The sequence below is a fragment of the Pogoniulus pusillus genome, chromosome 21 (genome assembly GCF_015220805.1).
Source record: "Pogoniulus pusillus isolate bPogPus1 chromosome 21, bPogPus1.pri, whole genome shotgun sequence".
NCBI lineage: Eukaryota > Metazoa > Chordata > Aves > Piciformes > Lybiidae > Pogoniulus > Pogoniulus pusillus.
The window spans coordinates 22999401-23015243 of NC_087284.1; the positions used below are offsets into that span (position 1 = coordinate 22999401).

The 15843-nt window shown below is 61.6% G+C and overlaps 1 protein-coding gene across 3 annotated transcripts in view; it reads left to right on the forward strand.

The window, feature by feature from the left end:
• The window catches only part of ATP9B (ATPase phospholipid transporting 9B (putative)), a 59122-nt gene that overhangs the window by 19449 nt on the left and 23830 nt on the right, over window positions 1–15843 (forward strand). For all 3 annotated transcript variants that reach the window (XM_064161245.1, XM_064161247.1, XM_064161246.1), the window contains exons 8-13: window positions 2840–2934; window positions 4092–4172; window positions 4528–4603; window positions 7443–7519; window positions 12175–12335; window positions 12866–13008. In XM_064161245.1, the coding sequence (XP_064017315.1) occupies window positions 2840–2934; window positions 4092–4172; window positions 4528–4603; window positions 7443–7519; window positions 12175–12335; window positions 12866–13008 (633 nt within the window). The remainder of the gene's footprint in view (window positions 1–2839; window positions 2935–4091; window positions 4173–4527; window positions 4604–7442; window positions 7520–12174; window positions 12336–12865; window positions 13009–15843) is intronic.

Consider the following 15843-nt stretch of genomic DNA (forward strand, 5'->3'; position numbering starts at 1 on the left):
GGCTGTGGCCAGGTGGGGTTGGGCTCTGCTGCCAGGCAGCCAGGGACAGAAGAAGGGGACAGAGGCTGAAGCTGTGCCAGGGCAGGTCTAGGCTGGATGTTGTTAGGAAGTTGTTGGCAGAGAGAGTGATTGGCACTGGAATGGGCTGCCCAGGGAGGTGGTGGAGTGGCTGTGTCTGGAGGTGTTGCAGCCAAGCCTGGCTGGGGCACTTAGTGCCATGGTCTGGTTGATTGGGCAGGGCTGGGTGCTAGGCTGGGCTGGAGGAGCTTGGAGCTCTCTGCCAACCTGCTCGATTCTATAACTGAAGGCTGCTTGTAACAGTGGTGAGTGAAACTTTGTCCTCCCTCTTGCTGGTGCTGCTCTTCTGTCACCATCAGCTGAGTGCTGTGCTTGCAGCCACCTCGGTGGTGTCTGTGGTGTGGGAGCAGAGCTGTGTGGCAGCAGAGCCACCCCAGGGCGTGCCACAGCCCAGGTCCCTTTGCTTTCTGTTGGGCATCTTCCATCTCTTTGGGTGCCTTTTGACTCGGGAGCAGGCAGGCTGAGGCTGCTGAGCTGCCTGGCTGCTGTCTGGGTGGTTCACAGGATGTCAGGGGTTGGAAGGGACCCAAAGAGCTCCTGCAGTCCAACCCCTGCCAGAGCAGGACCATCCAGTCTAGCTCAGGGCACACAGGAACACATCCAGGCAGGCCTGGAAAGGCTCCAGAGGAGACTCCACAGCCTCTCTGGGCAGCCTGTGCCAGGCTCTGGGACCCATCCAGGCAAGAAGTTCCCCTTGTGCTGAGCTGAACCTCCTGTGCTGCAGCTTCCATCCACTGCTGCTTGTCCTGTCCCAGGGAGCAGTGAGCAGAGCCTGTCCCCCCCTCCTGACCCCCAGCCCTCAGCTATTGATAAGCATTGATTCAATCCCCTCTCAGTCTCCTCTTCTCCAGACTAAGCAGCCCCAGGGCCCTCAGCCTCTCCTCACCAGGCAGTGCTCCAGTCCCCTCCTCATCCTCACAGCCCTCTCTTGGACTCTCCCCAGCAGCTCCCTGCCCCTCTGCACCTGGGGAGCCCCAGACTGAAGGCAGTGCTCAAGATGAGGTCTCCCCAGGGCAGAGTGGAGGGGCAGGAGAACCTCCCTGTGTCTGCTGGGCACACTCTGCTCAATGCCCCCCAGGGTCCCCCGGGCCCCAGCACCATCAGCTCCCGCAGGCAGGCTGCGGTGCAGGCTCTCCCCCGGGCCATGTTAATTGGATTGCTGTGCAAAGCTTCCCTCTCCGGAGGCTCCGGGCAGCGATACACGACACGATCGAGTGTTCATCGGCAGGCTGAAAGGGGAGCCGCTGGCAGGCTGAATAATTCAGCCCTGCCGGGCCCCGGAGGTGTTGGTTTGGGCTCTGTGCAGCTGTAAAAAATTCATCGGTGCAGAGCGGGGAGGAGGCAGAGAGAGACTTTTGTCTGCTGGGGCTGAGCAGGGCCCGGCCAGGGTGCAGCTGTGGCTGCATCTGGAGTGAGCAGGACCAGGCCAGGATGGAGCTGTGGCTGCAGCTGGAGGGAACAGGACCAGGCCAGGATGGAGCTGTGGCTGCATCTGGAGTGAGCAGGACCAGGCCAGGATGGAGCTGTGGCTGCAGCTGGAGGGAACAGGACCAGGCCAGGATGGAGCTGTGGCTGCATCTGGAGGGAACAGGACCAGGCCAGGGTGCAGCTGTGGCTGCATCTGGAGGGAACAGGACCAGGCCAGGGTGCAGCTGTGGCTGCATCTGGAGGGAGCAGGACCAGGCCAGGGTGCAGCTGTGGCTGCATCTGGAGGGAGCAGGACCAGGCCAGGGTGCAGCTGTGGCTGCAGCTGGAGGGAGCAGGACCAGGCCAGGGTGCAGCTGTGGCTGCAGCTGGAGGGAGCAGGACCAGGCCAGGGTGCAGCTGTGGCTGCAGCTGGAGGGAGCAGGACCAGGCCAGGGTGCAGCTGTGGCTGCAGCTGGAGGGAGCAGGACCAGGCCAGGATGGAGCTGTGGCTGCATCTGGAGTGAGCAGGACCAGGGCAGGGTGGAGCTGTGGCTGCAGCTGGAGTGAGCAGGACCAGGCCAGGATGGAGCTGTGGCTGCAGCTGGAGTGAGCAGGACCAGGCCAGGATGGAGCTGTGGCTGCAGCTGGAGTGAGCAGGACCAGGGCAGGGTGGAGCTGTGGCTGCATCTGGAGTGAGCAGGACCAGGGCAGGATGGAGCTGTGGCTGCAGCTGGAGTGAGCAGGACCAGGGCAGGGTGGAGCTGTGGCTGCATCTGGAGTGAGCAGGACCAGGGCAGGGTGGAGCTGTGGCTGCATCTGGAGTGAGCAGGACCAGGCCAGGATGGAGCTGTGGCTGCAGCTGGAGTGAGCAGGACCAGGGCAGGGTGGAGCTGTGGCTGCAGCTGGAGTTTGGTGAGACTGCAGGCTCCGAGCTGCCCAAGGAGCACGTTTTGAGCAGGAGGAGGCAGGCCCGGAGCTGGTGAGTGGCAGCAGTGGAGTGCTCTCCTGCTGGCAGCAGTTCACCCTTCCGGAGGCTCTTGGGAAGGCTCCAAAGCAGAATGTCCCCTGGGCAGAGCCAGGAGTGCTGTGAGGGGTTAAGGAGCCCTGCCTGGGGAACTCCTGGCAGAGACCAGAGACCTTCCCGCAGAGGAGCCCCTTCACACCGGGCACCTCTGGTTCAGAATGGGCAGAAGGGCTTCACCCTCGCTCTCCTGAGCCAAACTGAAGCTTGGGGGTGCAAAGAGCACTTGGCTCTGTCTAACCTCATCTCACAGCGGGGCTCCTTTGCACCTCCCCCTGCTGGCTGTGCCCTCCTAACCCCTGTCCCCATTGTTGTCTCTCTCCTGCCTTCCAGGCTCCTGTTTCATCCGGACAGACCAGCTGGATGGAGAAACAGACTGGAAACTGAAGGTTGCTGTCAGCTGCACCCAGAGATTGCCAGCCCTGGGGGTAGGCATCTCAACTTCAGCTCCATCCCAACTACCTTGACCTTTTCAAGACACCTTCCCTGAGGAGAAGGCCCTTGCTGGGCCGCAGCTGTTGGTGCAGGCTGCTCTCCTGCAGGACACAGGAGGTGTCCTCCTGGCTGCTGGATAGAGGTTGGCTGTGCCGAGGCTCCTGGGTGTCCATCTTAAAGAGCCCGAGGCAGAACTGGATCTCCATCCAGAGTGGCTCCTGTGGTGGTCCCCAGCCACATCCACACAGGAACAAGTGTGTCCTGGGGTGGACCTCTGCAGCTGCTCTTCCAGAGTTGCTGTAGGCTGCCCACAGAGAGAGACAACCTGGGCAGGGGGTGCAGCATCTGCAGTGTGCTTGGGGACATGGTTTGGTGGCTTTGGTGGTGTTGGGTTGGTGGTTGGATTGGAAGCCTTTGGAGATCATGGCCCTTTGGGGTGTGCTGCAGTAGCCATGGTGGTGTTGGGTTGGTGGTTGAACTGGATGGTCCTAAGAGGTCTTTACAACCAAAACACTTCTGTGGTTCTATGTGACCCTCACTGCCTCTGGGCTGAGCTTCCAGCATGGATGTCCTCTGCCTGGAGCTGTTCAAGGTCAGGCTGGATGAGGCCTTGAGCAACCTGGGCTGGTGAGAGGTGTCTTTGCCCATGGCAGGGGGCTGGAACTGGATGATCTTGAAGGTCTCTCCCAACCCATTCCATGATTCTGTGATCTCTGAGGTCCTTCCCAACCCACCCCATGCTATGATTGTATCATCCTGAAGGTCAGGGTCAGAGAATCATGGAATGGGTTGGAAGGGACCTTCCGGGTCATGGAATCATGGAATGGGTTGGGAGGGACTTTCTAGGTCAAAGAATCATGGAATGCTTTGGAAGGGACCTTCAGGGTCAGAGAATCATGGAATGGGTTGGGTTGGAAGGATGCTTGCAGACCATCTCGCTCCAGCTCCTACCATGGTCAGGGTCACCTCCTAGCAGAACTCTGTCCTAGCTCTGGGTGCTTGAGCCCAAGATGGCCTGAAACCCCTCCTGGGTTGTGTGCTTGGAGTAGGGTTGAGGGAGGTCATGAACTGGAACTTCCCAAAGCTCCTTCATGGAGCATGTCTGGGGAGAGCTATTGCAGCCCCTGCTCATGAGCACTCTGCCTGGCAGGATCTCTTCTCCATCAGCGCCTATGTCTATGCTCAGAAGCCCCAGCTGGACATCCACAGCTTTGAAGGTACCTTCACGAGGGTAAGTGCTGGCTCTGGGCATGCTTCTGCTCCAGGGCAGCCAAACCTGCTTTGAGGCCTCTGGCTTGGCTGCCCTCTGCTTACAGCTCCCATGTTCAACCCCAAATATGGTAGCAAACTCGCACTCCAGGGTGACCATTTCATGTTCCCAAGGGGTGGCCTGCAAAGGCATGAGAACCTCAGCAAGCACAAGTGTTAGTCTGCCCTTCAGCAGCTCATAGGTTGATAGAATGGGTTGGGTTGGAAAAGCCCTTGGAGGCCATGGGCTGGGCTGGAGGGCCCTTGGAGGCCATGGGCTGGGCTGGGTTGGAGGGGCTGGGTGGCACTGCCTGCCTGACCTCTGGCACTCTCCGCAGGAAGACAGCGACCCAGCGGTGCACGAGAGCCTGAGCATAGAGAACACTCTGTGGGCAAGCACCGTGGTGGCCTCAGGTAGGTGTTGGCACCGGCTCAGCTGAGAGCCTCTCTGGCAGGGGCTGCTCCTTCCTGGAGTGTGAAGTGTTGCTGCCTGCCTGCTGCTCACAAGCTTTGGGCCCTTCCCCAGTAGTTGGTAGCTTTGGAGCTTTGGTTCTTCCAGTGGGGCCCCAGGAGCCCACCCAGGTCACTGGCAGGGCCCCAGAGGTAGCTCTGGGCTGGAGCTGGGAAGCTTTGGACTGAAACAGTTGGAGCTGGACCTAGGAAACTCTGGACTGGACCTGGGAAGCTTTAGAATGAAACAGCTTTGGAGGGGAGCTGGGAAGCTTTGGAGGGGAGCTGGGAAGGTGTGCAGCAGGGTGGGGATGAAGGGAAGCAGTGCTTGGAATGAGTCTTGGACTGTCTTAGACTGTGCTCACTTCCGAGGAGCCTCCTGAAGGCTGAGCTGTGGCAGGGCTTGAGTGGGCTGTTAACTGGGGGAACTGTTGTTTGGGTTGGCTATTAATTGGCTGAACTGTCCAAGTCTGGAGCCTTCCCAGCCCCAGCAGGACTTGTTCCTGGCTGCTCCTGCCCTGGCAGGGAGTTGAACTCAGTGGTCTCCAGAAGTCCCTTCCAAGCCCTGTGAGCAGAGAGCCATGGCAGGAGAGGAGCCTTGAGCTGGGAGTTGATTTTGCAGCGTGGAAGACTAAAGGATGCCTCAGTGGCTGACAAACCTGGAACTGCTGAATGGCTTCTGCAGGGCTGCAGATGAAATCCCACCTGGGCGTGGCAGCAGCAGCAGGGGCAGGCAGCAGCAGCAGGGGCAGGCAGGGCAGGGCTGCAGTGGGGGAGGTTCTCCTCCTGCTTTCAGAGGGCATTGTGCCCCTTGGCTCTGCTCAGCCCTCACCTCCCAGCCTGCCTCCAGCTCTGCCATCCCCAGCAGCAGCAGGAGGAGGGCACAGAGCTGCTGGAGAGAGGCCAGAAGAGGCCACAGAGATGCTTGCAGGGCTGGAGCAGCTCAGCTGTGAGCACAGGCTGAGGGAGCTGGGGGGGTTGCAGCCTGCAGAGGAGAAGGCTCCAGGGGCACCTCAGAGCTGCTGCCAGGGCCTGAAGGGCTCCTGCAGGAAGGCTGCAGAGGGACTTGTGCTGAGGGGCTCTGAGGCAGGCCAAGGGCAATGGTTTGGAGCTGAGGCAGAGCAGGCTGAGAGTGGAGCTGAGGCAGAAGCTGTGCAGGGTGAGGCTGCTGAGAGCTTGGCACAGGCTGCCCAGGGAGGCTGAGGCTGCTTCCTGCCTGGGGGTGTTGCAGGCCAGGCTGGATGAGGCCTTGGGCAGCTGAGTGCAGCTGAGAGGTCCCTGCCCATGGCAGGAGGTTGAAGCAGAGCAGCTCTGAGCTCCCCCCTGGCCTGAGCCACTCTGTGGTTCTGATTTTCCTCCCTCCAGTGCTGCATTCTCTGATGCTCCCCTTAAGGTGCCCATCAAACAGCTGGCAGCAGCCAGCAGAGCCCAGTGGCTGTGGGACAAGGTGATGGAGAGGGTGAAGGTCAGGCTGAGAGGAGTGTCTGGGGAGCCACGTGGGGAATACCTCAGGAAAGCTGAGCTCTGGTGGCACTGCTGGAGGAGAGAAACCACAGATCAATCACCCTGCAGATGAGTGGCAGAGAGCATTGGCAGGCTGGAAGGGATCTCAGCAGCCCTCAGCTGGATGCAGACTACAAAGCACCAAGAGACTGCAAGGATAGACCCTAAAATCAAACAAGACATGGGCAGAGCAGCAGGAGACAAGGAAATATCTTTGTCTGGTTTAAAACTGGGGTTTGGTTTTCTGCTTTGGATTTTGGGGAGCCAAAGGCCGGTTCAGGGCAGTGCCAGGCAGCTCAGGGCTGAACCAGTCCACAGCCTTTGGTGCTGTCACTAGGGAGATGGCCAACAGCTCAGAGCAGGTTCTGCTCCCCCTCTGCTCTGCCCTGCTGAGGCCACAGCTGGAGTCTTGTGTCCAGTGCTGGGCCCCCAGGTCAGGAGGGATAGGGAGCTGCTGGAGAGAGTCCAGGGGAGCGCCAGGGCTGGGGGGAATGGAGCAAAGCTGGGGGTGAGGAGAGTCAGAGTGGAGGTGAGGAGGAAGTTGTTGAGCAGGAGAGTGGTGAGAGGCTGGCAGGGGTTGCCCAGAGAGGTGGTTGAGGCCCCATGGCTGGAGGTGTTTGAGGCCAGGCTGGCTGAGGCTGTGGGCAGCCTGCTCTAGGGTAGGGTGTCCCTGGGCATGGCAGGGGGTTGGCACTGGCTGCTCCTTGTGCTCCCTTCCAGCCCTGACTGCAGAGCTGCTGAGGAGCAAAGGCTGAGAGCCCTGGGGATGGTGAGCCTAGAGAGGAGCAGCCCCAGAGGGATCTGGGCAGTGCTCAGCAAGAGCTAAAGGACCTGTGAGGGGAGCAAGAGGCTGGGGCCAGGCTCTTGTCAGTGGTGCCCAGTGAGAGGGTGAGGGTCACAAACTGGAGCCCAGGGGGTGCTGCCTGAACAGGAGGAGAAACTTGTGACAGGATGTGCAAGATCTGTGTGGAGGTGAATTGGGGCCAGAAGGCAGGCAGGCAAGGAGGGAGGCAAGGAAGAGGTGGAACTACTGGAAGCAGCAGAGCAGGGGAAGCAGAAGAAGCCAAGGAGGAGAGCAGCGAGCAGCAGGGAGGAGCAGCAGCAGCAGAGGCCTGGTGCTGGCAGGGCCACGCTGGGGCAGCTCTGGGCTCTGCCATCCACTCAGTGTGCCTGAGAGGCTGAGGTGCCTGCAGCCTTTCATCCAGGCAAGTTTTCAGCTGGTGGCAAAGCCTGCAAGAGCTGCCAGAGTGGAGCCTTGCCCTTGCCCCTGTCTCCTGCTCTCTCTCTGCTCTGCCTGCAGGCACCGTCATTGGCGTCGTCATCTACACAGGCAAGGAGACTCGGAGCGTGATGAACACATCCAACCCAAAGAACAAGGTCAGTCCTTGGGGGCACCTCCCTGCTGCTCTTGGCCACAGCACCTGCCCCCAGCCGTGCAGAAGTGAGACCTGCTGGGCTGTGGCTGGGCTGTGCAGGCTGAGCTGAGCGCAGCTCTGTACCTCCCCTGCGGGCACAGGCTGGTGGAGCTGGGGCTGTAGGGCATGGAGAGGAGAAGGCTCCAGGGAGACCTCAGAGCAGCCTGCCGGGACCTGCAGGGGCTCCAGGAGAGCTGGGGAGGGACTTGTGACAAGGGATGGGAGTGACAGGTTGAGGGACAATGGATTGGAGCTGGGAGAGGGGAGACTGAGAGAGGATATGGCAAGGAGACTGATCAGAGCTCCCATTCTGTGCTTCTGTGATCCACAACCTGCCCGGGGGTGTTCAGGAGCAGGCTGGGTGAGGCCTGGAGCAGCCTCTGCTGGCGGGAGGTGTCCCTGCCCGTGGAACAGGAGTTGAAGCAAATGACCTTGAAGGTCCCATCCAGCCCATTCTGTGGTTCCATGACCTGTAAGGTCCCTTCCAGCCCATTCCATGACCTGCAGGGTTCCCCCCAGCCAACCCAGCCTGGGGTTCTCTGAGCTGTTTCTCTGCCTTGCCTGCCTCTGGTGCAGAGCAGGCAGAGCGCCGCAGGCCTCCTGGGTGGTTGGGTGGGAGGCTGCATCCCTGCAAGCCGAGGCCTGCTGTGTCTCCCTGAGCCCTGGAGGCACAGTTTCAGCCTGGCTGTGCCATGCTGCATGGCCTGAGGGCTGCTTGGGCAGTGCTGCAGGTTTCCAGCCTCGATGCCTTGCAGCCAGGCCCCACCTGCAGCCACCTCCCCTGCTGCGCTGCGGGGCTGGTGCTGAGGAGCTGCGTTCCAGCAGCAAGCAGCTCTCTGCCCCAGCCAGCTGCCTCCTGCAGGGTGCCCACCCCGGGTGCCCAGGTCAGCTGGCAGTTGGCTGGTGCTGGGCTTGCAGCTGCCCTCTGCCTGCCCTGTCTGGCCCCAGCCCAGGGCATTCTGCGGGCACCAGGAGAGCTCCGAGGCCTCAGCTCTGCTGCTGCCCTGGGCCTCTCGGGCCCCTTCCAGAAGCTGCCTCATGCCTCTGGGAGCACTTGAGGTGTTCTTTAGCCTGGTGCAGGACACCTCGGTGCCCTCAGCTGCCTCCAGTCACCCTCAGCTGCCGTCTGGTGCCAGTCCCAAGTGCTCTGTCGTCTGCCGCTGGCTGCTGCCCGCAGCCCGGGCACGGAGCAGCCCAGCGGCAGGCAGGCAGGCAGGAGCAGCCCAGCGGCAGGCAGGCAGGCAGGAGCAGCCCAGCGGCAGGCAGGCAGGAGCAGCCCAGCAGCAGGCAGGCAGGCAGGAGCAGCCCAGCGGCAGGCAGGCAGGCAGGAGCAGCCCAGCGGCAGGCAGGCAGGCAGGAGCAGCCCAGCGGCAGGCAGGCAGGCAGGAGCAGCCCAGCGGCAGGCAGGCAGGCAGGCAGGAGCAGCCCAGCGGCAGGCAGGCAGGCAGGCAGGAGCAGCCCAGCGGCAGGCAGGCAGGCAGGCAGCAGCGCCCCCGGCGCCTGGCGGCAGGAGGCTGCGCTCCTTGCATCCCGGCAGCGACACTCGTGGCACTGAGCAGGCAAGCGCAGGGGCACTGCATGCCCTCAGTGAGGTGGCATCTAGGGGCTTATTTCCAGGGGTCAGCCTGGCACCCAGAGTGACACCAGGGTTCCTTTGATTAGTTTAACCAATGAAGGGGCATTAATGAATAGAGGTGGCACTGCCAGGGGTCAGCTTGGCACCCAGAGTGACACCCAGGATTTGTTAATGATCATTGAAGGGCATTAATTAACAGGTGGCATTTAGGAGGCTATTTTGAGGGCTCAGCCTGGCACGCAAAGACAATGCCCAGGGTTCCTCTATTAATACTAATCTAACAATCAATGAAGGGCATTAATTAATTACCAGAGGTGGCCTTTAGGGGGCTGAGGGCTCAGCCTGGCACCCACTGCTCTGTGCTGAGTCTCTTGATGGTTCCCCTGCCCCCAGCCTGCTCTTCCCTCTTCCACCCCAACCTTCCAGCACCTTCCTTTCACCCTCCTGTGGTTCTGGGGGGCCAGCAGCTTGCATCGTCCTGGTGGTGCAGCAGCAGCCTCTGCAGTGTGCCCCCTGGCACTGGCACAGCTGCTGCTGGGCTGCAGAGCTGTGTGGACCAGGCTTTACCAAAGGGCCCAGCTGTGTTTCCCTCCATCCTGTGGCTTCCTGACATGCATCATTAAACCTTATTAGCCACTTCCTGGTCGGGCTGGGTTGGTTTTCCTCCTCCCCACTCCCCTCCTCTGTTTTAACAAAGCTTCTTGCAGCTTGTGAAACGTTTTCTGCCCCTCCAAGTGGAAGTGATTTGCTTTATTGCAGAGTGTCAACTTGCTCTGGTTTCTTGATGCCTGCTAATTGGTACTTTGGAGGGCGTAATCATGGTGAGACCAGCCCTCTGAGCAGGGCTTTCTTTGGAGGCTGGGACAAGACCCTTGCAGCAGGAGCTGTCAGGCTGGGCAGCCTCTCATGCCAGCCCCAGCTCCTGGGCTTGGCTGGCAAGGCCTTTGCCTAGGAGCAGGTCACAGAGTGGCTTTCAGAGGCAGGCAGCACAGAGCAGGAGGTCACTCTGGGGGAAAGGTTGTCAGGCAGTGGTGGCCTGGTAGTGCTGAAAGCTGCTTCAGCTGACAGAGAGTGGCTCAGGCTGGAAGGAACCTCGGGGGTCATCTCCTCCACCCCACTGCTGTGGGCAGGGACACCTCCCACCAGCACAGGATGCTTCAGGACTCCTCCAGCCTGGCCCTAGGGAGGGGTATCCACAGCCTCCCTGGGCAGCCTCCACCAGTGTCTCCCCACCCTCACTGTAAAGAATCTCTTCCTCCTCTCCAGTCTCAGTCTGCCCTCTCCCAGCTCAGAGCCATTCCCCTGGTCCTGGCACTGCCAGTCCTTGTCACAAGTTCCTCCTCAGCTCTCCTGCAGCCTCTTCAGGCACTGGAAAGCTGCTCCGAGGTCTCCCTGGAGCCTTCTCAACTCTCAACGGCCCCAACTCTCCCAGCCTGTCCCCACAGCAGAGGTTCTGCACCCTCTGAGCATCTCCGTGGGTCCTCAGGACCTGCTCCAGGCCCTTGTGCTGGGTTCCCCAGGGCTGGAGGCAGTGCTGCAGGCAAGGGCTGAGCAGAGCAGGTTGGAGGGGCAGGATTCCCTCCCTGTGCTGCTGCTCTCCCTGCTCTGCCTGCAGCCAGCACACAGCTGGCTCTGGGCTGTGCCCAGTGCTGGCTCCTGGGCACTTGGCACTAACTGGCACCCCCCAGCCTGCTCCTCACCACTGCTCACCCAGCCTGGGCTTGTGCTTGGCATTGCCCTGACCCAGCTGCAGGACCTTTCTGAGCTTGCTCTAAGTGGATGTGTGGCCTTGGGAAGAGGTCTGCAGCTGGCAGGAGGTGAGTGCCTAACTCAGCACTACCCTGCACGGAGGGCAGAGACTTCCTCAGGTTCTCCATCCCCTCTGGGCACGTTTTGAGCCCTTTGGAGTGTGCCACTTGGCACAGCTGCAGGACATCTGCTGGCACAGTAGCTGGCTGTTGGCACCCAGGAGTGCAGGCCTGTGGCTGGGTGAAGGTCTGGAAGGTGCTGGTTTGGTTGTAGCTGTCAGCTCCTGAAGGGGGAACTCTGGAACCCTCTCGGAGTAAACAGGTCCAGAGCTGTGCTGTCTGAGAGCCTTCTGCAGCAGCAGCTGGCACCAGTCGGCAGCACCCTCTGCTGAGCCTCTGCCTCCACTGCTGCCAGGCTCCTGCCAGCCAGGCCAGACACTGAGAGAGGCCAGGAGGGTGCTGAAAGAGGAGAGGGGAGTGCAGGAAGGGGCTGATGCTGTGGTTCCCCGGCTCGGGGCTGGCCCTGCAGAGCTCCATCAGGCTGTCTGGGTGGGCGCAGCCTGGCAGAGGAGCAGGGTGCCAGGCAGCTGGCTGGCAGCAGCGCCTTCCCCTCGACCCTGTTGTGCTGAGCTGCTGAGGCAGCGTGGGTGCAGAGGCAGGGCTGGCATGAGGAGGGGTCCTGAGAGGTGATCCAGAGCAGCACCTCAGGGGCAGGAGCTGAGTGCTTGCCTCAGCACCACACCAGAGGGCTGCAGCCACAGCTCCGCTGCGGGTGTAGCTCGGGAGGGTCTCCTGCACTCTGGTTCCCTGTGCTCAGGTTGGGTTTGGGCTCAGAAACCACTTTCTTGTGCTCAGATTTCACTTTGGGTCTCCAGACTGAGTGCAGATTGAGTCTGTAAAGGGCCAGGATGTGAGCCAAAGAAAGGAGGCAGAGAGGGAAAGAAGAGCTGTTTGAGTCTTCATCTTCTCGTGAGACAGACCCAGAGCTGCCTTCTGTAGCTCCAGAGTGATTAATTCCTTTTGCTTGTTAAGTGAGGTTAATTACTGGGGAGGGATGGCAATGGCATGGGTTCAGCATCATCCCCTGGGGTCCCTCTGCTGCTGCTGAGCAGGGCCTGTTGTGACAGCACAGGGCTGAAGGAGGACACTCAGCACAGAGCAGAAGGAGTTTGTGTGCTGAGAGCCTGGCCCAGGCTCCCTGTGGGGTCTGAGTGCCTCCGGTTCCACTGAGAGGGGTCCAGGAGGCAGCAGAGGAGTGCCAGTGGAGCTCACTGCTGTCTGCTCCTCCTCTAGGTCGGGCTGCTGGACCTGGAGCTGAACCAGCTGACCAAAGCCCTCTTCCTGGCTTTAGTTGCCCTTTCAGTTGTCATGGTGACCTTGCAGGGCTTCGTGGGCCCCTGGTACCGCAACTTGTTCCGCTTCCTCCTGCTCTTCTCCTACATCATCCCCATCAGGTAGGAGGGGGAAGGGAGGGAGGAGGGGAAGGGCAAGGCCTGCCCAGCCAGGATGTAGCCTGGCTGCTCCTGGGAGGGAATCTGATCCTGGCAGGGGGCTGGAAGAGAAGGTGCCAGGAAAGCTGCTGAGCCTGGGAGGAGGCTGTGCAGAGAGCAGCCCTGCTGGACCTGCTCTGGGCACTGATCAGCCTGCTGAGGCTATCAGGAGATCTAATCCTGGCCTGCCATGAATGCATTGAGAAGAAGACAGCCTGGGGACACTTGAGAGCACAGCCAGAGGAAACAGCCATGCAGACGAACTCAGGTGGAAGCTGCAGGGCCCTGCTTAATGCCCTCCCCGGGGCTGCCCCTGGGGACTATTTGCTTGTTCTGCTGCCCTGCAGCTCCCTGCAGCCTGCCCCCAGCCCCTCGCTGTGTGCCAGGAGGCTCCCTGGGCTCCGGCAGCCCGCGGCGGGCACTGTGCCCCATGCCTGCTGCCCTGCTGTGCCACGGCAGGCTGGGCACTGACCCTGCCCCGCTTCCCTTTGCAGCCTGCGAGTGAACCTGGACATGGGCAAAGCAGCCTACGGCTGGATGATCATGCGGGACGAGCAGATCCCGGGCACGGTGGTGCGCACCAGCACCATCCCCGAGGAGCTGGGCAGGTTGGTCTACCTGCTCACCGACAAGACAGGTACTGCGCTGCCCCCTGCGGGCCCGGCGCTGCCCCTGCCCGCCGCCGCTGCAAGGGCCCTCCTGCCTGCTCACACGGGAGCAGAGGGTGCCGGGCTGGGAAGGGGCACAAAGGAGTCACAGATACCAGGGGTTGGAAGGGACCCAAAGAGCTCCTGCAGTCCAACCCCTGCCAGAGCAGGACCATCCAGTCTAGCTCAGGGCACACAGAACACATCCAGACAGGCCTGGAAAGGCTCCAGAGGAGACTCCACAGCCTCTCTGGGCAGCCTGTGCCAGGCTCTAGGACCCATCCAGGCAAGAAGTTCCCCTTGTGCTGAGCTGAACCTCCTGTGCTGCAGCTTCCATCCATTGCTGCTTGTCCTGTCCCAGGGAGCAGTGAGCAGAGCCTGTCCCCCCCTCCTGACCCCCAGCCCTCAGCTATTGATAAGCATTGATTCAATCCCCTCTCAGTCTGCTCTTCTCCAGACTCAGCCTCAGGGCCTTCAGCCTCTCCTCACCAGGCAGTGCTTCAGTCCCCTCCTCATCCTCACAGCCCTCCTTTGGACTCTCCCCAGCAGCTCCCTGCCCCTCTGCACCTGGGGAGCCCCAGACTGAAGGCAGTGCTCAAATGAGGTCTCCCCAGGGCAGAGAGAGAACCCCTCCTTGAACTCTGCTCAATGCCTCCCAGGGTCCCATTGGCCCCCTTGGCCCCCAGGGCACACTGCTGTGCCAGGCACCACTTGTTACCCATTCTGGGATCTTTCAAGTCTCTTCCAACCCCAACTACTGTAGGAGCCTTGAGATCTTCTCCTGTCTGCCCCCAGATCCAGGCCCTTCAGGCATCCCAGGGTGGCCCTGCTGGTACAGGCCACTTCAGGGCTGGACCCACCAGCAAGCTGAGCTCAGGCTGAGCTGCCCAGGGAGGTGGTGGAGTCCCCAGCCCTGCAGGGCTTTCAGGATGTGCTGCTGGGGATGTGGTTGAAGGTGGGAGTAGGGCTCTAGGGTGGGCTTTGCCAGCCTGGGTGTTGGTGGGAGGCTGTAACAAAGCAGAGCCCCAGGCCTGGACAGTTCAGATCCCTGTGCCAGCCCTCCTCAGCCCTTCCATGCTCTCAGGACAGTGCTAGCAGGAGGAGCTGTGGGATAAAACCCCTGCTTTGAGAAGGGCTTCCACAAGTGCCACAGCTGCTGGAGCCAAGTCTCAGCCAGGGCTGGGGCTGGGCTGGGTTTTCTCCCACTCTGTGAGTCTGGGGTCCTATCCTCAGCTGCCCTAACAAGTGGGGGAGGGGTGGAAAGAACCTTCAGGCCCCTCCAATGCCAACCTCCTGCCACGGGCAGGGACACCTCCTGCCAGCACAGGCTGCTCAAGGCCTCGTCCAGCCTGGCCTTGGAGACCTCCAGGGAGGGGGCAGCCACAGCCTCCCTGGCAGCCTGTACCCTGTGTGCCCACCCTCACACTGCTGCCCAACCTGAGCCTGGCCAAGCCACTGCCTGCCCTCCTCTCCCTGCAAGCCCTTCTGAACACCTCTCTTGCAGCTTCAATCCACCTCCTCTTGTGTCATCTCCAGCAGCCCTTGTCAGAAACGCTGGGAGCTGCTGCCTGCTGTTGCCCCTTACCCCTGCCCAGCACCCCAGCTGGCACCTCCCTCCCAGGCCGAGGGATGGCATCAGTAAAGGTGGGTGCTGACCCCCAGAGCAGTGCTGCACTGTCCTGCAGGCAGCTGACCCCCAGCAAGGGAGAGCCCCCAGGACCAGAGGAGCTGCTGCACTGGAGCTGGCTCTGAGGCCTGGGGGCTTCTCTGCAGCTTTGTGCCCTGGCACAGGGCGGCAGCCAGGAGGATGCCCTGCCCCAGCAGGTGGAGAGCACATTCCCTGCCCCCCTGGGCAGTGCCAGCCTGCAGCCTGCCCCCAGCAGCTCCCAGATGTCAGCTGGGGATGGAGGAGCAGCTCTGTGTGCAGATGTGTCACCATGGCAACCTCCAGCAGCCTCCACTCCAATCACAGCCTAATTAGCCTCCTCTGCTGGCCCTGTCACCATGAGCAGGATGCCACGGTGCCACGATGGGCACACTTCACTGCTCTGGCACAGGAGGGAGCAGTCTGAGGGACACTGAGCAGCCAAAAGCTCCTTGCTGAGGAGCAGAGCCTAGGCACAGCCCTGGGCAGGGCAGCTCTGGCAGCCAGGCAATGCTCCTCACACTGCAGAGCTCAGCACTACCAGGCAGCTTTGGGGCCCAACAGAGGCTTCTGGGGATGGCCCACACCTCAGAGAGGGCTGGAGGGGACCCCAGAGCCCACCCAGTGCAGGGACATCCTCCCCTAGAGCAGGCTGCTCTCAGCCCTGCCCAGCCTCACCTTCACCACCTCCAGCCATGGGGCCTCAAACACCTCCCTGGGCCACCTGCTGCAGGGTTCCAGCAGCCTCCTGCTGCACAGCTTCTTCCTCACAGCCACTCTCAGCCTGCTCTGCTCTCAGCCCAAACCACTGCCCTGGGCCTGTCCCTGCAGCCCTTTGGGCACAGTCCCTCTGCAGCCTTCCTGCAGGCCCTGGCAGCAGCTCTGAGCTCTGCCTGCAGCCTTCTCCTCCCCATGCTGCCCACCCCCAGCTCCATGGCCTTGCTGTGCTGGGGGCCCACAGCTGGCCCCAGCCCTGCAGCTGAGCTGTGCCCAGGGCAGAGCAGAGGGGCAGGATCCCCTCTCTGCAGCTCTGCCCACGCTGCTCTGCCTGCAGCCCAGGCTGCCCTTGGCCCTCTCTGCTGCCAGTGCCCACTGCTGGCTCCTGCCCAGCCTCTGCCCCAGCACCCCCAAGTCCTGCTCTGCAGGGCTGCTCTCAGGCTGCTCACTCTTTGGCCTGGAG